Below are 23,548 nucleotides of genomic sequence, written 5' to 3'. Positions count from 1 at the left end.
AGAACCACTTCTCAGGTGTATGATTGTAATCGCTTATAGGACATATGTAGGAAACGACATATCATATTATCTGTGTTGTTGTTTTTTGCTTTCTTATATTGGTTGTGAATTACTCTCCTCAGGTATAATGGGTGAATACGAGCCGAAGATCGAAGTTCAGTTTCCAGAGATTGTCCATGTAGCCAAAGGATTGACAGTAAAACTGGAATGTTTTGCATTAGGAAAGTAAGTAGACTCTGGGCTTGGTTAAACAGGCACACAAATACATGAAAAGCAGAAAGGTTATTAACAAACAGCTAGATATTTTTCATGTATCACTGCATGCCTCCAACCCTCCTCTGATTGAAGCTGAGCTGGACATCTGAGATTTCTTGTAGAGTTGGGGCTGTGACTCCTGGTACACTAGCTGAATTATGTATTACCTACATGTCAGTTTTTTTTGTCTGATCAATTGAATCCATCTAGGTTAAGTATTGTGGTGAGGTTGTGATATTACAAATGATTTGTGTTTGTAATATGAACACGCTACAAGGTTTCTCTTTCCATTCCTCTTTACTCCAGCCCTGTCCCCTCTATAAACTGGAATAGAGTGGACGGAATCCCCTTTTCTAGGAAGGTGGACGTGAGGAAAGCCAGCGGCGTCCTGGAAATCCCTTATTTCCAGCAAGAAGACGCGGGCACATACGAGTGTGTGGCAGAGAACTCCAGGGGGAAGAACACTGTAAAAGGAAAGCTTTCATTCTACGGTAGGTGATCCTGAACCACATGAGTATTTGAACCAGTGAAGGCTGCATGTGTCAGCTTCGCTCAGATTGAAACACATCAAAGGGAGACCTAACTGGGTTTAAAACGCAGCCATCGGTAATCAACTGTGGCCACTTTGCATGGGGGAGCATCGTTTTAACAGAGCATCCCAAATGATTAAAGCCCCGCCAGCCATGATGCCCATAATATTTTGATCCAGATTAAAGCAATGATGATGTGGATGAGGAGGAGACCTTGGATGTGACCTTGTGCGTGGGACTTGTATTGGTCTCCACCAGATGGCATTGTGATTGACATCCAACTTGACTGGAGATCAAAGCTGTTAAATGTACTATACTTAGACCAGGGCCACATATGCCATCAGAATAATCCGCAGTGCAGCATCTGACTGAAGATGAGGAAGAGTAGTTGTGAAATGTGGTTGTTAGTGTTATTAGTTTTATTCATGTCTGTTTCATTCAGATAGTATTCTGGTGATATCCTCTACTTAATAATGTAGATCTTCAACTGATTCCCTGCGGCTGAATATTTTTGTTTTGGATTTGCTCTCATTGTCATCCATGCATGTATTATTTGTGAACCTTGCTCTTGGTTATTGAGGTAAAATCATCAAAAACATCACTGTCTGTTCAGGATGCCAAGCTGAGAGAAAAATAAAATAGTTTAGCTAAAGGATTTTTGTCCCCCTATTAGGACCAATATTATTGTCACTATTGGCCCCAGCATTAGTCAGTATTTTTTACCTCTAATAACGCAGCAGGCAGTCTCAAGGCTCTATCAGTGGCAGAGTGGAGTCTAGTCTATTTTAGGCCAAACTCATTTGCATTTACTATGGACATTCAAATAAAGGGTCGTGACCTTCCGTTGTTCTCTAGTAGTCATACGATGGCATTCTTCATACAAGATGTCCTTTTATTAAGTAAGTACCTGTAGGCTATCCTCACCACTGAGATTTATCTCTACCTTCTGGGGTCTTTCTCCGCTGCATGCCTAATGGCCCATTTACAAGAATAGCTTGTCTGGCTCCCTGCATTTTTTATTACACTTGTTTATATTCCCACAATGTGGATCAGTCACAGATAAATGCTGGAAAATACTCTAAAGAAACATGGCCGCCTGGACTAATTATATGAAAGTATGTTCGCTTTGGTAGCAGCAACGATATACAGTATAGTTATATGGATTGTAAAACAAAGTTTAAAAAAAAACTGAGCACAGCAGGTGATAACTAACATACATACTTCTATACAGGCCATCTATTTCCGTGCGGGTAAATATTTATGATCTCTTGATTTTCTTCCAAATTCAAACTGAATATCTCTCCTTCAAATGGTTTCCCCATCTCTATGCCCCTGTGGTTTGTAAGTCAGGCTCTGTCAGCTGTCAGGAATAACTCTTTCTGTGCATTAAACAATTTGGCATTATTTACAACGTGCCTGCCTCCAAGCTCCCTGCAGTGTTGCTCTGGCTGTGAGCTACAGGGGACAGGTTGTCCATATTAGCAGCAGGTCTGTCCTATTGTGATGTACTTTCTCTCTCTCTCTATCTTGCAGTGCATGCTGGGAGTTTTTTGGAGTTTGAGTGTTTGGTGTGAAGGGGTCAGTCCTAACAAATTTTCTTGTATCTGTCCTTGGTCTTTTCTTTCAATTTTTATTTTCTATGGTGGAGGGTTAATGCACTTTGTTTAGCGGTATCCACAGGTTTTTTCAAAGTTAGGGTGGAAGAGGACAGAGTTAATTTCCTGGGGTTTGGAAGGTGTAGTGTGCGCGATGGCTTCTCAGCCTAGTGTGGAGGAGACGCTGTCGATATGGCATGGATTCAGGTTAAGGAACATCACTGGAATTGTGATACAGTGACATATGTGAAATAATCTGTCTGTAAACAATTGTTGGAAAAATTACTTGTGTCATGCACAAAGTAGATGTCCTAACTGACTTGCCAAAACTATAATTTGATAACAAGAAATTTGTGGAGTGTTTGAAAAACGAGTTTTAATGATTCCAACCTAAGTGCATGTAAACTTCTGACTTCAACTGTACATGGGTGAAGGTTTTTGGGGCTAGGGTGAGTCCAGCTCGACTTGATCGTTTGTACATGTCCAGGAATCGGCGCAATAGGCTGGTGGGCGCTACCATTCTCCCGGTGGGATTTTCTGATCACCACATAACCATGGCTCGGCTGTCTATTTCACCAGGGCACCGGCAGGAATCCTATTAGAAGTTTAATGTAAAAGCTCTTACAAGACGCCACTTTTTGCTCAGATTTCCAGACCTTTTGGGAAAGTTGGGGGCAGCAGAGGAGTATGAGTCTCTGAGCCAATGGTGGGATGTGGGGAAAGTTAAAATTCGGCTTTTCTGTCAACGGTATACAGCTCAGAGGCTAGGAGAGTATTGGGGGAACTAGAGCGTAGTATTAGTGAGATGGAGGTAGAGATGGTTGGGCAAGGCAATGTAGGCCTCCAGGCTCACTTAACTGAATTACGTAGGGACCTGGGCCGTTTTTTTCCAGGTTAAAGCAAAGGGAGCACTTGTAAGAGCTAGGTTTTCCATGCTCAAGGAGATGGATGCTCCCAGCTCCTCCTCCATTGGTTTGTAAAGATAGAGCGGTGAAAAAGAGCGGTGAAAAAAAAAGCCAAGGGTGACCTCTGTGGTGGGTGAGATGCGTTAGCGAACTGTGGAGTTTTATACTAAGTTGTATAGGGCAGAAATGTGTGATCCTATGTGTGCTCGGGTCTTGTTTGCAGAACTCCCTAAGCTCTCTCTGGCACAGAGGGATGAAATGGACATTCCTCTGTTGTCCCATGAACTGGCAGAGGCCATAACCCAGATGTCCCCCGGTCGTGCACCGGGGTCGATGGACTCCCAGTGGAGTTTTATAAAACATTCTGGGGAATAATTGGACTGGACTTCTATTGCGTGTTGCGTGAATGCGTCGGGGTAGGAGAGTTGCCGATGAGCTGCCGTCAGGTGGCTCTGACTCTCCTGCCCTAAAAAGGGGACTTGGAGGCCTGTGGCATTGCTCTTTGCGGACTTCAAGATATTTTCCAAGGTTCTCTCTAACAGACTGAAGTCCCATCTGGACTTGATAGTACATAAGGACCAAACATATTGTGTACCAGGACGCTCAATCACGGACAACTTGTTCTTAATCAGGGACATGTTGGACTTGTCAAGAGGTTCTAATGTGAACTTTGGACTGGGCTCTTTAGATCAAGAGAAGGCTTTTGATAGAGTGGACCATGAGTATCTGTTTAATGTGATGTTTGGGAAGAGTTTTTTGACTTGTGTGAAGCTGTTGTATGCTGGGGTGTCATGTGTGGTCAAGGTGGGAGGGGGGCTCAGTAGGCCAGTCTGGATAAGATGGGGCATTAGACAAGGATGCACTCTATCGGGGCAGTTATATACACTAGCCATTGAGCCATTTTTGGGCCTGCTACGCTTGAGACTGCAGGGAGTGCTGGACAGGCATAGGTGTGGTGACAGGCATGGCAGTGTCAGTGTATGCAGATGACATTTCTGTTATGGTCAGGGATGGGCAAGATATGCAGGCAATAGAGACCAGTCTGAAGGTGTACAAGGGAGCTTTGTCAACTAAGGGCAAGAGCAAAGCTCTGTTATGTGGGGCATGGGGGATAGGGCCCTTCCTCTGCTTCCAGGGGGTTTACAGTGGGGTTGTGAAGGGCTTAAAATGTTGGGGGTGTACCTGGGGTCAGAGAGGTGTGTCAGGAAGAACTGGGAGGGGCTGTCACAGGCAGTGGTGTCAAGACTGGGCAGGTGGAGGTGGCTCCTGTCCCAAGTGTCATATAGAGGGAGGTTGCTGATAATTAACAACCTGGTGGCATCTTCCCTGTGGCATAACCTGGCTGTCCTCAACCCACCCCCCCACCCCCACCCACCCCCCTGCAAGCTGGTGGACTTTCTCTGGTCGGGCCATCACTGGCTGAGGGTGGCAGTGTTGTACATGACCGTCCACGAAGAAGGACAGGGCCTGGTGGAACTGGAGAGCAGGGTGACTGCATTCTGACTAAATGCGGCGCAGAGACTGCTGTACCACACTGATGTTGGCTGGAGGGAACCAGCATGCTCACTGCTGAGGAGAGCTGGCGGATTAGGGTTGGACCGGCAGCTGTTCCTCATGAGGCTGGAGAGGCTGAGTACAGCAGTTCTCCCTGATTTTTACTCTCAGCAGTTCTCTCTGATTTTTACTCTGAGGGCCTGGCAGCTGCTAAGGCCCACACGAGAAGGGGGTTTGGAGCCTGGGCTGTGGGTGTGGGAGGAGCCTATCTTCAACAACCCGGCCATCCCTTTGAAATTGGTTCAGTCGGCCACCCTGCAGAGGCAAATTATGGCAGCGGGCTTATTAAGGCTGGGTGACCTGTGACTGCTGGGAGAGGAGGGGTGGAAAACCCTGGATGTCCTGGCACAACAAACAGGAATAATGTCTCTTAGGCTGTTGGAGAGATTCCTGGAGGAGGTCCAGGAGGCACTGTCTGAGCCGGTAAGGGGGTGTTTGAGCGGCCAAAGGGGGAGGGGCCACCAATGTTTCCGCCACTGCATGTGATGGCAGAGACTGGGGACTGGCAAGGGACTCTGGAGGACTTGTTAGATTTTAACACTCCGAGCCTGGGGGAGTGTTTGAAGGGGTGGGAGGTAAAGCCCTCTACAACCTATGCATTAAGGTGAGGAACATTAGGAGCCTAACAGGAGTGAAGGCACATCAGTGGCGTTCATCCACCACTGGCCTGCTCGCCTCCCTACCTACTTCCCGCTCAGCCCAGTCAAAACTGTTCGCTGCTCTGGCACCCCAATGGTGGAACAAGCTCCCTCACAACGCCAGGACAGCGGAGTCAATCACCACCTTCCGGAGACACCTGAAACCCCACCTCTTTAAGGAATACCTGGGATAGGATTAAGTAATCCTTCTAACCCCCCCCACCCTCCCCCCAAAAAAGATATAGATGTACTATTGTAAAGTGGTTATTCCACTGGATATCATAAGGTGAATGCACCAATTTGTAAGTCTCTCTGGATAAGAGCGTCTGCTAAATGACGTAAATGTGAAATGTAAATGGCAGGGGGTATGTGGGGAGGAGAGTATGGTGGGTTTTAGATGGAGGGGGCTCTACAAACCCCCAGCACCAAAGAGGTCAGGGGACCTCCAGTGGAGGGTTCTTCATGAAGCCCTGGCCACTAACAGCTGGTTGGCACGGGTTGAACCGGGAATCGGACAGGGGTGTCCTTTCTGTGTTATGAGAGAAACTGTGATTCATGTGTTTTCTGTGTGTGCCAGGTTAATGCCATTAATGTCTCTGTTGGAATGTCTGTGTGAGAGGTTGGGGGTAGTTTCTACTGTTGGGATGTTTATAATGGGGTACAGGTATTCAAATAAGGAAAAGACCAAATGTGTTTTGTTGAATTTTCTGTTTGCTCAGGCAAAGTTGGCTATTTGGATAACAAGGAGGAACAGGGTCAAAGGTGGGGGGATAACAGACACTTTACTATTATTTAATGGGATGGTCTCTGCGGCCTTAGGGTCGAATTTGAGTTCTATAAAATGATAAGGAGATATGGTGTGTTGGGGGGCCTGTCTGTATAGCTGGGGAAGATGTTTTGGATATACGGTTGTAGAAGTGGTGATTTTTGGGGGGTTATTGTGATGTGTGGTGTTGTTTTGTATCGTGTGGAAGAGGGAAAGGTGAGTATGGTACACATGTATGCAGTACAGGATATATTTTTGGTGTTTTATTTTAAGGGGGGGTGAGATTTTAATTAAATGAGAATTTTTCATTAAAGAAAGACAAAAAGTAAAGTGTCTCTCTCTGTCTCTCTGTCTGTCTCTCTGCCAGGTGATACAAATCTGTAATCTTATTTTCAAGTCTGTTTGAATTAAGCCTTTGAAACATTCGTCAGCAGTGTGTCGGAATCAGGGAATGGATAAATGTATCTTGTGTACAACCTGCAGCCACAAAGCTATGAAAGCCTCAGCTTTCTGCCTAGAAAAGAGATGAAGGCATTATTTGAGAGTTTCTTAGCAATTCTATGCTAATGCTTTAATTGGGTTCTTCTGGGTCTTGCACATCTTGTGTTTTTACAAGGTGAATGTAAATAATTATTTCATGTTAGTCAAAGCTACATTCAAATGCATCTCTATTGTCTTACTCTTGATTGGAGAGAGCATTTTGACATATCGATATTTGCCAGGTATAATGATGATGAGTATTAAATCAAAACACAGGGACTAATGATCATGGATCCGTTACATTCTAAAACGTTGCCTACTCTGGAGATGAATACAACTAAATATGCATATGCTACTGATTTTAATCAGCAATTTGCCTCTGCAGTTTATTTCATACTTTCCTACAATAAGTAGTATCTCAAGATACTGCACATAAAAACTTTGTCCTAAGTCCTTTTCTCTGATTCCCCTTTTGCCTATCCCCAATCACCCTCTTTGCTTTAGCCGGTTGATTTGAAATGTTTGGGCTGATTGTGTGCACACCGGGCCTGATGCAGCCAGGGATGGGCTGCCTGCTTTCATTTGGTGATCTGTGACTGAGAGTCGATACGTTCACAGTGGCTGAGGGATGGAGTGAGCAGCCCTGACAGGGCTAAAAAACAACAACAACAACAATGGGGTCCTGGGAGGTGGAGAGGTTGGAGCATGGCCACGAGGATCCTCTGTTAGATTGCACTGGCATGGATGTGATGCTAAATGACTGGTGATAATGGAGTCTCAGAGTACCCCTCTCTCTCTCTTCTCTCTCTCTCTGCTATCTCGTACGGGGCACTTCATGTCCAAAACACACACTGGCTACCCTCTTAATACCCAGCCACACACACAGACCACACAAACACAAAAAAATTTCCCTCACTCTCTTTTTCTTTTTATCTATTTTCTCTCACACACACACATGCATCACATCAAATTCACACAGGAGGGATAGGGATACATTTGCAATTACTATTGGATTCCTCACTGTGTCATCTTGAAATTGTTGAAAGCAAGCTGAGCTGAAGCAGGAGCACAATTAGAGTTGGATTTGTATGTACTATTACAGATAAATCACCTCACAGGTCAGTCGGGCATTATTTAGGTTCTGTGTAATGGAAACGTATGGTGTGACAATGACCTGGTGTGATAGAGGATTATAGCGTCATCCACAACATGGATAGTTACGAGGATAGTAAATCTGGAGGTTTATATTCCTCATTTTGCCCCTCACTAATTTGTTAACCAGTCATGAGTTACTTGGAAGATAGAGTAGGAATCAATGCAGCTCCTGTATAATTACACCATAATTTACTTCAATGGTTTTGGGAGAGGTATTTTATGGCACTGTACTGTACACTCTTATAAAAAAAGGGTTCCAAAAGGATTTTGTGGCTGTCCCCATAGGATAACCCTTTTTGGTTCGAGGTAAAAACCCTTTTTGGTTCCAAGTAGAGCTCTTTTGGGTCTCTGTTGAAAGGGTTCCTCATGGAACCCAAAATTGTTCTATCTGGAACAGAAAAGGCTTCTTCAGAGGGTTCACCTATGGGGACAGCCAAGGAGCCCTCTTTTGTTCTAGATGGCACCTTTCTTTCCACCCATGGACACACTAATACGTCTGGCTTGTATTAATGAACCTAACACTTGGATAGTCATGTACCATTTACCTCCAGCTGCTGTATTTTTAGGTTGTACTTCTGTTTAAGCATAAGGTCAATGCAAAGCAATGCAAATTGAGCTTATGCTTGGACGTAAGTAGAAGAACCTAAAAATACAGCAGATGGAGTAAATGGTGCATTACTATCCAAGTGTTAGGTTCATTATACAGATGTAGGATCTTCATTTGATCACTGTTGTAGGAGAACTTTCCTGCATAGCAGGAAATTTGAAATGTGTAGTGTATTTGAGGTTTAAAAATGCTTCTGAAGTTTGTAATTTTCACTTTGAAATTTCATACTTGAAAAAATGTATCAAGACCTACAAACAGATATAATAATTATAATCCACATAATAATTCAGAATTCCAGTTGCTTCAGGATTATTTTCCTGCTGTAGAAAACTGTCTCAAATTAAGATCCTATATCTGTATGTGCTACTGAAATAGATAACTCAAATGTATTTTAGTATAGGATCAGTATAATTATATATATTATATAATTTCAAAATACTGTACATTATTTTAGAAATATTAGGAGTATAGGCTACCTGTGATATATATTATCTGTATGAGTATGTTCTAATTCACCACAATGTTTTTGTGACCATGCAGCCCCTCCACATCTGATAGAGAAACCTGAGGATGTGCAGAAGCCCATTGACGACTCTCTGGTGTGGGAATGCAAGGCCACCGGGAAGCCCAAGCCCTCCTATAGGTGGATGAAGAACGGAGAGAACATGGAGTCACTGGAGGTGAGACCAATATGGAGTGAAGTGTACAGTATAGATTCATTAAAGAGGTCAATGGAATGCAGACTGTGGGGGATAGAAGAAGGATGCTGGATTGGTGCACATTCAACAAATCTGCTCTAACAAAGTGGATATTCGCCAAATCCGTCATGATTGATGTATTGTAACAGGCCCACAATGTGGTTGCTAAAATCCAATGCATAACATTTAGAAGTTGTCCCTTTTCAAGTATAGAAGAAGTGACTGCTAAATGCTAACACCCGTTCGAATATGCTGGTAGCATAGCTAGCATACAGAAATCGGTGGTGGTAGTTAAAGTCATTTTTAACTGTAATGCAGTGTATAGGTGACGATGACATGAACATGTATTGAGTTGACATCTATACAAGCATTATACTCCGATTTTTACCTCAACATAGTGTGAAATAAACATTGAAACAATAGCGTAAATGTAGGCAAAAAACATTTGCAGGGGGGCAATGAGGAGATTCGGGTTGTTTCCCCCACGGCATCTTTCCCCCACATGTTTCCATGGCATTTCCATTGTTTTTATCGAGTTTGATTTATCTCTTTACCTAATGTATAGATGCTCAGAATTTGTGCTGATTCAGGCGGATGCAACGTTAGTGTGTTCAGATAGAAAAGGCATCATGCACAACAGACACCATTCTCATTTCACTGCAGATAGTTTTATGAACTTAAATTACTGTTATAAACCTTACAAAAGCAGTGTGCACCCACTTGGCTTGTTCAGCCTTCTTTCCTAATATATGGGTCCATGGTTTACTTTGTTGTAAAAACGAAGAGATCTAAACACAATTTGGCTAGATATCACCTTTATTCCTTTAGTGCATGGCTTTAAACTGTTCAGTTCCCCAGAACAACACTTATCTAACAGGATTTTGATTATCCTGAAAGTGTCTACTTGGCTCTGGTTTGTTAAGTGTCTACAATTTTATGCTAGTCTTAGAGCGCCGTAATCTTCTGGTAAAATCTCCCTTCCCAGAGTGAAGTTATTACTCCTGTACCACCAATGGAGAAAAAGGAGAAGAGCCCCTTATAAACACACTGACTTTTGTGCATCCTAGATCGACTGTAGCAAGCCAGTTATTTAAGCAATAAGGCATGAGAACCCGGGGATTATTGTGTGATAGCTCCCGATTAAGGGTGGTTCTTTCTTAGGCCCAAGGAGGTTCAATTATATTATTGCTTTTATAATATATATATTTTTTTTAATATTAACAACATGTTTTCATTAAAAACATTATTTTAATGAGTCAATTTGTTTTATTTCATCTTTCCACCAGATGATATAGACCGAGCAAAAGTCAGTTGTTAGTGCTGAGGTTCTGTGTCACATCCTGACCATAGAAGCTGTTATGTTCTATGGTAGAGTAGGTCAGGGCGTGACAGAGGGGTTTTCTAGTTTAGTTTTTCTATGTTAAGTTCTAGTTTTGTATTTCTATGTTGGGTTTTGTTTGGGATGATCTCCAATTAGAGGCAGCTGGTCCTCGTTGTCTCTAATTGGAGATCATACTTAAGTAGGTGTTTTTCCCACCTGGGTTTGTGGGAGATTGTCTTTGAGTTAGTTTATGTTTCACCTCTGCGTCACGGTTTGTTTTGTTATTCAGTTTATTAATATGTATTGCATAGTTTCACAGTGAAAATAAAATGTGGAACGACACACACGCTGCACTTTGGTCCGCTCCTTCCTACGACAACCGTGACATTCTGAAGACGCTAACAAAACAGGCTAGTTGTTAATTCTATTCTCATGTTTTGACCTAGTCGTTCCTTCTATTCACTCCATGTAAACAAATTATTGGCATATAGCTACCTAGCAGAGGTTTAATGATGACGAGAGACAAGAACTTCAATAAATAATTATTTAATAAATAATGTATAAATAGGCAACAACCAGCTGATTGTTGAGTCAATACTATAGCTATGGAGGATAGCTAAGCTAATGTTACTTCTCCTTTGCTAGCTAGCCAACTAAAGCTGTCACACAATCACATTAACCTCTCTGGGGTATGTGGGATGCTAGCCAGTGAAATAGCAGGGCGGCAAATTCAAAACAACAAAAATTAAAATTTCTCAAACATACAACTATTATATCCCATTTTAAAGATACACTTCTCGTTAATCCAACCACATTGTCTAATTTCAAAAAGGCTTTACGGTGAAAGTATAACATTAGATTATGTTAGGACAGTGCCGAGACAAGAAAAACCACACAGCCATTTTCCAAGCAAGGAGAGGCATCACAAAAAACAGAAATACAGCTAAAATGAATCACTAACCTTTGATGATCTTCATCAGATGGCACTCATAGGACTTCATATTACACAATACATGTATGTTTTGCTCGATAAAGTTCCTATTTATATCCAAAAAACCCATTTTACATTGGCGTGTAATGTTCAGAAATGTTTTGCCTCCAAAAACTTCCGGTAAATGAGCACATCAATTTACAGAAATACTCATCATAAACGTTGATAAAATATTCAATAGTTATTCAAAGACTTATAGATACAGTTCTCCTTATCGCAACCGCTGTGTCAGATTTCAAAAAAGCTTTATGGCGAAAGCAAATTTTGCAATAATCTGAGTACAGCGCTCAGATATCAAAACAAGCCATACAGATACCCGCCATTTTGGAGTCAACAGAAATGACAAAAATTACATTGTAAATATTCACTTACCTTTGATCCCAGTTCCACAATAAATGTTTGTTTTGTTCGATAAAGTCCTTAATTTGTGTCCAAATACCTCCTTTTTGTTCGCGCATTTAGTCCACTACTCCAAATGCAGGAAGCGCGCGCAAAATGTCCCGACGAAAAGTCAAAAAAGTTATATTTACATTCATAGAAACATGTCAAACGATGTACAGCATCAATCTTTAAGATGTTTTTATCATAAATCTTCAGTAATATTCCAACCGGACAATTCCAATGTCTTCAAAAAAGAAAAGGAACACAGCTAACTCTCATGTGAGCGCGTGCCACTGAGCTCATGTCATTTTCTCACTCAGCTACTTCCAGGAGCTCTTATTCTCTCCCCAGTCACAGTAGAAGCATGAAACAACGTTCTAAAGACTGTCGACGTCTAGTGGAAGCCTTAGGAAGTGCAAAATGAACCCTAAATCACTGTATAGGCAACCACTTGAAAAACTACAAACCTCAGATTTCCACACTTCCAGGTTGGATTTTTCTCAGGTTTTTGCCTGCCATATGAGTTCTGTTATACTCACAGACATATTTCAAACCGTTCTAGAAACTTCAGAGTGTTTTCTATCCAAATCTACTACTAATATGCATATCCTACCTTCTGAGCCTGAGTAGCAGGCAGTTTACTACGGGCACGCCTTTCATCCAGACGTCAAAATACTGCCCCCTACGCTAGAGAAGTTAAGCAGCTGAAATGACAGCAAACTATGTGCATTTTCATTTGTTTTACCTTTGTTTCTCTAGCCAATTATTTGATAATGATCCTGATAAATGAATTTGCCTGGATCAGAGAAGCTGTCAGTATCGCCACGTTCAAATGCATGGCACGGTGGAGATCGCAAAAAAAAAGATTGGATAGCTACAATTTGGCAGTACGCCCAGACAAACCATGTTTTGAGAACAAATTAAAGATATCTCAGTTTCAAGGTCTCAGCTTAGAGAGGAGAAGCCTCGTGAGGTGTTGGTCTGTCACATTATGAAACAGTATTGGTCGGTCACATGAATGAAACAAAACGGTAATGATTAATTAATTATGCTAAATCATGCAAACATAACTTGTTTGTGTATAGCCGTATATAAGACAACTGCTGGGTCTGCCCAAGCAGAGCTCCTGATTGACATGTGTTCTATGGTGCATTGAGTTGGTTGGAACCTATCCAGTGCTCTGACAAGTAAATAATGATTTATTTAAACTTCGAGTGTCCCTGTGTATGAATTTCCACGACAGGCATTGTGATGGTACAACTGCTATCAACCAATCAGCATCCAGGATCCAAACAACCCATTTTATAAAAACACATTGACTATTGTGCATCCTATACCTACTGTACTATAGCCACGTGCCTCTCTCAGATTACCCATAATGAGCACAATAATGAGAGCTGAACACCTACAGTAGATACTGTACAGTGTAGACTGCAACTGCAAGGTTATTTGTTCAGCTCATAGAAGTGCAGTGGTCAGAGTGAAGTATCCATTACACCTTTGTGGAAATATGATTCAATATACCTGAATGGGAGCGCGACAGGTCCCATGTGCTACAGTATGTGGCCAGGATATTTGCTGGAGATTGATGGTGAGCACTCAGGCACAGCTTGGACGAAAAAATAAACAGACTTTATGTAAATTTTCTTCATTATGCAAAATGGTCACAAACAAAACAGAGGGTATCGATCATTTCGTCTATGTTATATATGCAGGACAAATGTGAGACGCAGGCCTGTTTTATTGTTACCAGAGGCAGTGCTCCAAACAGCAGCAGCAGGCTCTGTCTCTCTCCTTTGCCCATAAAGCCAGATTAGGGTTGCCTTCAGCTGTGCATAATTAACAATCTGTCTAGTCATTGCATCACATTTTATTAAAAACCTTTACAAGGTCTACTCAAATGGTTTGCATTGTTCTATCGCTTGGTGAAAGAAAGGATTAGATTAGGTAACAAATTTACCCCCATCTGTTTGAGGGATTATTTTACTCAGTTGTTTTTATTTCCATACACTCTTAGAAAAAAGGGTTACAATAGGGTTCTTCGGCTGTCCCCATAGGAGAACCCTTTTGTGTACAATGTTCAACCCTTTGTAGAAAGGGTTCTACCTGGAACCAAAGGGGTTCAACCTACAACTAAAAAGGGTTCTTCAAAGGGTTCTCCTATGGGGACAGCCGAAGAACACTTTAAGGTTCTACATTGCACCCTTTTTTCTAAAGAGTGTACCATATAATTCTAACACTTCTAGTTCAACTGGACAGATTTGGGGACCATCTGTATCTGATGCCTCTGAGTGTATCTGATGCCTCTGAGTGTATCTGATGCCTCTGAGTGTATCTGTGATAAAAGGTGAGACACATCGATGTGTTCATTCTCATGGACTAGGATTTCCTGAATATGGACATAAATGGGAGGATTAGTAATGATTAGTAATGCACTTGGATAATTAGATTAATCAAGCAGAAGTGTTACATTGTTTGAAATGTCACCAGCAACCAGTGCAGCTTCATCAATCTGATAACTAAAGGTCATTCATGGAGGGAGGGCAGGAACTGGGAAGATATACCGTTTGGTGTGATTCATTACAGTAAATCAATAGGGACCTTTTCTGCTTGTCCTGCTCATTTGGACATATGAGCTGACTGCAATGGCTTATGATATTACCTTAATTTTTGCAAATAAGTTCACAAGTTTGGTCCGGAGCTAAAGTGCATGGGTACACAGACTATGAATAGTTATGATACTGTCAATAATGTTAATGCGTTTATCATTCCTGCCGAGAGGGACGATAATCAAAAACGAGAAATTCAAGGTATCTCAAAAACCACCATTACATTAATTTGTTTGACATTAATCGAAACAAGTGGCTTGTTGTTTATACTGTCCTATATAAAATGAAGAAACCTGGTTGTGTTGGCAATAACATTGCCAATCATTTCCATTCAGCATAAGGCATGCAGATGGTCCCCCAAGGTCCCCGCATGGAAAACTGCTGATGTAAGAGGAACGTCATGCTTAATTAATAGCAGCTCGTAAACAGAGAGATTTCTACGCACTGACTGATATACGCCACCACCATTCTGCCGCTCTTGCCAGCAGGCACATTTAACACTGTGCATCCGACTAGCTATGAGCCACTGAGCATTATGGAAATTCACAACGCAACCTGCTCAAACACGGGCTTAGCTACTGATGTTTCAATGAGGACAGCTCCTCTTTTCATATGACAGTACCTTAATCCCGTCAGACTGCCTGGAGTCACGGCTGTGCCAAACCTAAGCTGAGCCGAGCCGACACCCCTATGGAAATGTGCTCTAATGACATTAAGGGTGAGCCTCTGGAAAACAGAGGAGATGAAGAGCAGAAGGCAGAACTCTGTAGAAATGTCACAAAGAGCACTGCCAAAATTCCTTCCCTAAAAACTGTTGTCGGTTTAATGCCATTCTGGTAATAAAGATATATATTTGTACTTAAGTTCATAAATGTAAACATACCTTGAAGATAAAGTAGCTAAGTGTCTGGGTTTGAGTGCATTAAGCCCATCTGGGCTAATAAGCCTGTCTATTTTGATGGGCTAGTCACAACAGAGGTATATCTTCTTCACCACGGGGGCAGGAATCTACTATTGAATGGGGGCCCAGTACAGTGTGTGATCTGCAGTGTACATAACAGCTTACAGTACTTAGTATGTATAGGGAATACCTATCGGGAAACCAATTTTCACAATACTGTATAGCTCTGATGTTAAGATATTCCTATTCCTCACATCCAGTCCTTGTGCTGAAACTGGCCCCGTGGTGAAGCCAGTGATATACATTGGGAATGGTTTTATATCACTCTCATAAACATGCAGATTGATTAGGGTCATTTTCTGGTAGCCTGCCTCCTTCCACTCTGCCCTTTCCCTCCATTAGTGATGAAAGCCTAGATTCATTGCCACGTCCGTCACTACCACACTATAATTCACTGGCACATTGGCTGCATGCTTTTATGCAAATTAGCAATCGGAATAAGGTATATCAAAGGGCATGACTCTGTCTCTCTGTTCATAGGAGCGCATACAGGTTGCAGATGGAGCGTTGTCAATCAGCCGGCTGACGCTGTCCGACATTGGAATGTATCAATGTGTGGCTGGAAACAAACATGGGGAGGTATACTCCAATGCAGAGCTCAGAGTCATTGGTAAGGAAATACAAGGCTGGATGTGTGTTGGTGTGCCTGCCTGCCTGACTAAATGTATTGTATGTACACTCTTAGAAAAAAGGGATCTAAAGGGGTTCTTCGGCTGTCTCCATAGGAGAACCATTTTTGGTTCCAGGTTAAACCCTTTTTGGTTCCAGGTTTAACCCTTTTTGGTTCCAAAGGTTCTAGAAAGGGTTCTACCTGGCAACCAAAAAGGGTTCTTCAAAGGGTTCTCCTGTGGGGACATATAAAGGTAGCACCATTTTTTCCTAAGAGTGTAGTACAGTATGCACGTTTGTTTGTCGTGTGCATGTTTTAGTGTTATTGCGACAATTGTTTTCCATTCCCTACCACTGTAGTGTGACCTCCAGCATCTCTGTGATTTCCTCCTAATTAAAAACCATAAATTACAGGATGAATGCACTGGAGTGCTATTGATGTATGACCATGCCACTGTGCTACCCAGTCCCACCCATCTGCCCTGTCAGTCCTGTCAGGGCTGGCCTCCAGCTTTCACTCCCCAACCCATCTCCCATCACGTTTGAACATTGTTTTGTCATTGATTGGAATTAGATCCAACACAGCCAATGAGCCCAGGTTAAATTTGGAGGAGGTAAAAAATATAGTTGACAAACCCTGGCAGAAATGCACTAATTGAAGTGCTTTATAAAAGCACAGGGAGGGATGATCCAGGAGTGAAAAGGTAATGATCAGGATAGAACTAAATCGAGCTGAAAAACTGAAGGACATTACATTTTTTCTTTGTTTTTCTTTGCAGAGAAAATGATTCCCTGTTAATTAACGAGTGCAGTGTAGCACTCTCCTACCTTCCCTGACATTTCTGCTCAACATCACACACACACACTACATCAAATCAAATCAAATCAAATTTATTTATATAGCCCTTCGTACATCAGCTGAAATCTCAAAGTGCTGTACAGAAACCCAGCCTAAAACCCCAAACAGCAAGCAATGCATGTGAAAGAAGCACGGTGGCTGGGAAAAACTCCCTAGGAAAAACTCCTGAGAAAGGCCAAAAACCTAGGAAGAAACCTAGAGAGGAACCAGGCTATGAGGGGTGGCCAGTCCTCTTCTGGCTGTGCCGGGTGGATATTATAACAGAACATAGTCAAGATGTTAAAATGTTCGTAAATGACCAGCATGGTCAAATAATAATAATCATAGTAATTGTCGAGGGTGCAACAAGCACGTCCGGTGAACAGGTCAGGGTTCCGTAGCCGCAGGCAGAACAGTTGAAACTGGAGCAGCAGCATGGCCAGGTGGACTGGGGACAGCAAGGAGTCATCATGCCAGGTAGTCCTAGGGCTCAGGTCCTCCGAGAGAAAGAAAGAAAGAAAGAAAGAGAGAATTAGAGAGAGCATATTTACATTCACACAGGACACCGGATAAGACAAGAGAATACTCCAGATGTAACAGACTGACCCTAGCCCCCCGACACATAAACTACTGCAGCATAAATACTGGAGGCTGAGACAGGAGGGATCAGAAGACACTGTGGCCCCATCCGATGATACCCCCGGACAGGGCCAAACAGGCAGGATATAACCCCACCCACTTTGCCAAAGCACAGCCCCCCACACCACTAGAGGGATATCTACAACCACCAACTTACCGTCCGAAGACAAGGCCGAGTATAGCCCACAAAGATGTCCGCCACGGCACAACCCAAGGGGGGGGCGCCAACCCAGACAGGAAGACCACGTCAGTGGCTCAACCTACTCAAGTGACGCACCCCTCCCATGGACGGCATGGAAGAACACCAGTAAGTCAGTGACTCAGCCCCTGTAAAAGGGTTAGAGGCAGAGAATCCCAGTGGGAAGAGGGGAACCGACAAGGCAGAGACAGCAAGGGCGGTTCGTTGCTCCAGCCTTTCCGTTCACCTTCACACTCCTGGGCCAGACTATACTTAATCATAGGACCTACTGAAGAGATAAGTCTTCAGTAAAGACTTAAAGGTTGAGACTGAGTCTGCGTCTCTCACATGGGTAGGCAGACCATTCCATAAAAATGGAGCTCTATAGGAGAAAGCCCTACCTCCAGCCGTTTGCTTAGAAATTCTAGGGACAATTAGGAGGCCTGCGTCTTGTGACCGTAGCGTACGTGTAGGTATGTACGGCAGGACCAAATCGGAAAGATAGGTAGGAGCAAGCCCATGTAATGCTTTGTAGGTTAGCAGTAAAACCTTGAAATCAGCCCTTGCCTTAACAGGAAGCCAGTGTAGGGAAGCTAGCACTGGAGTAATATGATCAAATTTTTTGGTTCTAGTCAGGATTCTAGCAGCCGTATTTAGCACTAACTGAAGTTTGTTTAGTGCTTTATCCGGGTAGCCGGAAAGTAGAGCATTGCAGTAGTCGAGCCTAGAAGTAACAAAAGCATGGATTAATTTTTCTGCGTCATTTTTGGACAGAAAGTTTCTGATTTTTGCAATGTTACGTAGATGGAAAAAAGCTGTCCTTGAAGCAGTCTTGATATGTTCTTCAAAAGAGAGATCAGGGTCCAGAGTAACGCCGAGGTCCTTCACAGTTTTATTTGAGACGACTGTACAACCATCCAGATTAATTGTCAGATTCAACAGAAGATCTCTTTGTTTCTTGGGACCTAGGACAAGCATCTCTGTTTTGTCCGAGTTTAAAAGTAGAAAATTTGCAGCCATCCACTTCCTTATGTCTGAAACACAGGCTTCTAGCGAGAGCAATTTTGGGGCTTCACCATGTTTCATTGAAATGTACAGCTGTGTGTCGTCCGCATAGCAGTGAAATTTAACATTATGTTTTCGAATGACATCCCCAAGAGGTAAAATATATAGTGAAAACAATAGTGGTCCTAGAACGGAACCTTGAGGAACACCGAAATTTACAATTGATTTGTCAGAGGACGAACCATTCACAGAGACAAACTGATATCTTTCCGACAGATAAGATCTAAACCAGGCCAGAACTTGTCCATGTAGACCAATTTGGGTTTCCAATCTCTCCAAAAGAATGTGGTGATCGATGGTATCAAAAGCGGCACTAAGATCTAGGAGCATGAGGACAGATGCAGAGCCTCGGTCTGACGTCATTAAAAGGTCATTTACCACCTTCACAAGTGCAGTCTCAGTGCTATGATGGGGTCTAAAACCAGACTGAAGCGTTTCGTATACATTGTTTGTCTTCAGGAAGGCAGTGAGTTGCTGCGCAACAACTTTTTCTAAAATTTTTGAGAGGAATGGAAGATTCGATATAGGCCGATAGTTTTTTATAATTTCTGGGTCAAGATTCGGCTTTTTCAAGAGAGGCTTTATTACTGCCACTTTTAGTGAGCTTGGTACACATCCGGTGGATAGAGAGCCGTTTATTATGTTCAACATAGGAGGGCCAAGCACAGGAAGCAGCTCTTTCAGTAGTTTAGTTGGAATAGGGTCCAGTATGCAGCTTGAGGGTTTGGAGGCCATGATTATTTTCATCATTGTGTCAAGAGATATAGTACTAAAACACTTTAGTATCTCCCTTGAGCCAAGGTCCTGGCAGAGTTGTGCAGACTCTGGACAATGAAGCCCTGGAGGAATACCCAGATTTAAAGAGGAGTCCGTAATTTGCTTTCTAATGATCATGATCTTTTCCTCAAAAAAGTTCATAAATTTATTACTGCTGAAGTGAAAGCCATCCTCCATTTGCGAATGCTGCTTTTTAGTTAGCTTTGCGACAGTGTCAAAAAGAAATTTCGGATTGTTCTTATTTTCCTCAATTAAGTTGGAAAAATAGGATGATCGTGCAGCAGTGAGGGCTCTTCGATACTGCACGGTACTGTCTTTCCAAGCTAGTCGGAAGACTTCCAGTTTAGTGTGGCGCCATTTCCGTTCCAATTTTCTGGAAGCTTGCTTCAGAGCTCGTGTATTTTCTGTATACCAGGGAGCTAGTTTCTTATGACAGATGTTTTTAATTTTTAGGGGTGCAACTGCATCTAGGGTATTGCGCAAGGTTGAATTGAGTTCCTCGGTTAGGTGGTTAACTGATTCTTGTCCTCTGACGTCCTTGGGTAGGCAGAGGGAGTCTGGAAGGGCATCAAGGAATCTTTGGGTTGTCTGAGAATTTATAGCACGACTTTTAATCTTCCTTGGTTGGGGTCTGAGCAGATTATTTGTTGCAATTGTAAACGCAATAAAATGGTGGTCCGATAATCCAGGATTATGAGGAAAAACATTAAGATCCACAACATTTATTCCATGGGACAAAACTAGGTCCAGAGTATGACTGTGGCAGTGAGTAGGTCCAGAAACATGTTGGACAAAACCCACTGAGTCGATGATGGCTCCGAAAGCCTTTTGGAGTGGGTCTGTGGACTTTTCCATGTGAATGTTAAAGTCACCAAAAATTAGAATATTATCTGCTATGACTACAAGATCCGATAGGAATTCAGGGAACTCAGTAAGGAACACTGCATATGGCCCAGGAGGCCTGTAAACAGTAGCTATAAAAAGTGATTGAGTAGGCTGCATAGATTTCATGACTAGAAGCTCAAAAGACGAAAACGTCATTGTTTTTTTTTTTGTAAATTGAAATTTGCTATCGTAAATGTTAGCAACACCTCCGCCTTTGCCGGATGCACGGGGGGTTTGGTCACTAGTGTAACCAGGGGGTGAGGCCTCATTTAACACAGTAAATTCATCAGGCTTAAGCCATGTTTCAGTCAGGCCAATCACATCAAGATTATGATCAGTGATTAGTTCATTGACTATAACTGCCTTGGAAGTGAGGGATCTAACATTAAGTAACCCAATTTTGAGATGTGAAGTATCACAATCTCTTTCAATAATGGCAGGAATGGAGGAGGTCTTTATACTAGTAAGATTACTGAAGCGAACACCGCCATTTTTAATTTTGCCCAACCAAGATCGAGGCACAGACACGGTCTCAATGGGGAAAGCTGAGCTGACTACGCTAACTGTGCTAGTGGCAGACTCCACTAAGCTGGCAGGCTGGCTAACAGCCTGTTGCCTGGCCTGCACCCTATTTCATTGTGGAGCTAGAGGAGTTAGAGCCCTGTCTATGTTCGTAGATAAGATGAGAGCACCCCTCCAGCTAGGATGGAGTCCGTCACTCCTCAGCAGGCCAGGCCAGTTATCTACAAATTCTATCTTTTGGGAGGGGCAGAACACAGTTTTCATCCAGCGATTGAGTTGTGAGACTCTGCTGTAGAGCTCATCACTCCCCCTAACTGGGAGGGGGCCAGAGACAATTACTCGATGCCGACACATCTTTCTAGCTGATTTACACGCTGAAGCTATATTGCGCTTGGTGACCTCTGACTGTTTCATCCTAACATCGTTGGTGCCGACGTGGATAACAATATCTCTATACTCTCTACACTCACCAGTTTTAGCTTTAGCCAGCACCGTCTTTAGATTAGCCTTAACGTCGGTAGCCCTGCCCCCTGGTAAACAGTGTATGATCGCTGGATGATTAGTTTTAAGTCTAATACTGCGGGTAATGGAGTCGCCAATGACTAGGGTTTTCAATTTGTCAGAGCTAATGGTGGGAGCCGTCGGCGTCTCAGACCCCACAGCGGGAGGAGCAGAGACCAGAGAAGTCTCGGCCTCCGACTCCAACTCGCTTAACGGGGAGAACCGGTTGAAAGTTTCTGTCGGCTGAATAAGCGACACCGGTTGAGCATTCCTACAGCGTTTCCCTCCAGAAGCCATGAGAAAGATGTCCGGCTGCGGGGACCGTGCGAGGGGGTTTATACTAACGTTACTATCTGTACTTGCTGGTGGCACAGACGCTGTTTCATCCTTTCCTACACTGAAATGACCCTTGCCTAACGATTGCGTCTGAAGCTGGGCTTGCAGCACAGCTATCCTTGCCGTAAGGCGATCGTTCTCCTGTATATTATGAGTACAACGACTGCAATTAGAAGGCATCATGTTAATGTTACTTAGCTTCGGCTGTTTGAAGTCCTGACGAACCATGTCCAGATAAAACCTCCGGGGTAGGAAAGTTGAATGAAAAAAAAAGTTGAGTGAGGGAAAAAGTAAAAATATACGGTAATGAAAAAGTAAAAACCGTCAGGTAGCAAAGTAAAAACGCACAACAGCGTAAAAAACATGCCTCACTTTGAAGTACAGAGCAGCCATGTGAGGATGTGTTTAAAATATCCATGATTTATTTACATGTACGTCATTTAGCAGACGCTCTTATCCAGAGCGACTTACAAATTTATCCATGCTTACCTACTGTTATTAAACCATTTAGGGGTTATACAGATAACATTAAATTTCATTATTTTGGTTTTGTGCCTTTTCAGTATCTGCCTTTGACTCTCAATCTATTCCATACATGCTGGAGTGGAGAGGTTATTTATCTCCTTTAGCCTTTTCTACCCTGGCTGAGACCTCTAGCTATGGGCAATGGGAGAATCTCACTTGCATTTGCTTGGCTCCTCATGTCCTCTCTCCTCACCTCACCTGTACGTGGCTATACTATATATGAAGTACAGGAATGTTGAGGTGTACATGGTTGAAACCTGCTGGCTGATAAAGCCAGAGGTCCCTCCCTTCTGACCTTCTCCACCAATGGGTTTTAAGAAGTTGGCAAGGAGAGAGGACATGAGGAGTCAAGGAAATGCAATTGAAATACTCCCAATGACTATCTCTAGGCCTTGCCAATCGGGAGTCTCATTTTCCCTTGCTGTATATATATATATATTTTTTGGGGGACAACGCGACATCACCAGGAACGACTCTGCGTCCACTATACTAAGGCCCTTAGGTTTTCCTAGTACAGTTCATGTGATAAACTCATGGCTTTACGCTCATGTAACGCATGTTGAAAGTTAGATATCAGAAAGTAAAAGGGCAGCGAAGGGTTTTTAACATGCATGTCTTGTTTCAGCTGTTGCCCCAGATTTCTCCCAGAACCAGCTGAGGAGCCCCACCATGGTGAAGGAGGGAGGAGACGTGCTGATCGAGTGCCGGCCCAAGATGTCCCCCTGGGGCGTGATCTCCTGGAGGAAGGGCAGCGAGGCTCTTCGAGAGAGCCACAGGTAATGTAACAATCTCTCTTTATTGTCTGATCGCTCTCTCTGTGGAGGGGTTGATTTTCCTAAGCACTGGGGTTGTTGTAGGATTTGTTCAGGTATGGTACCCTGGAGGAACGGTTGTTGTAGGATTTGTTCGGGTATGGTACCCTGGAGGAACGGTTGTTGTAGGATTTGTTCAGGTATGGTACCCTGGAGGAACGGTTGTTGTAGGATTTGTTCGGGTATGGTACCCTGGAGGAACGGTTGTTGTAGGATTTGTTCGGGTATGGTACCCTGGAGGAACGGTTGTTGTAGGATTTGTTCGGGTATGGTACCCTGGAGGAACGGTTGTTGTAGGATTTGTTCGGGTATGGTACCCTGGAGGAACGGTTGTTGTAGGATTTGTTCAGGTATGGTACCCTGGAGGAACGGTTGTTGTAGGATTTGTTCGGGTATGGTACCCTGGAGGAACGGT

The 23,548-nt window shown here is 43.1% G+C and overlaps 1 protein-coding gene across 3 annotated transcripts in view; it reads left to right on the top strand.

The window, feature by feature from the left end:
* Nucleotides 1-23,548, top strand: part of LOC115207538 (contactin-4-like) — a 242,940-nt gene that overhangs the window by 158,496 nt on the left and 60,896 nt on the right. For all 3 annotated transcript variants that reach the window (XM_029774693.1, XM_029774694.1, XM_029774692.1), the window contains exons 7-11: nt 123-225; nt 562-746; nt 9,026-9,165; nt 15,927-16,056; nt 22,947-23,097. In XM_029774693.1, the coding sequence (XP_029630553.1) occupies nt 123-225; nt 562-746; nt 9,026-9,165; nt 15,927-16,056; nt 22,947-23,097 (709 nt within the window). The remainder of the gene's footprint in view (nt 1-122; nt 226-561; nt 747-9,025; nt 9,166-15,926; nt 16,057-22,946; nt 23,098-23,548) is intronic.

The sequence above is a fragment of the Salmo trutta genome, chromosome 14 (genome assembly GCF_901001165.1).
Source record: "Salmo trutta chromosome 14, fSalTru1.1, whole genome shotgun sequence".
Classification (NCBI taxonomy): Eukaryota; Metazoa; Chordata; class Actinopteri; order Salmoniformes; family Salmonidae; genus Salmo; species Salmo trutta.
This window is presented reverse-complemented; position numbering and strand designations above follow the sequence as displayed.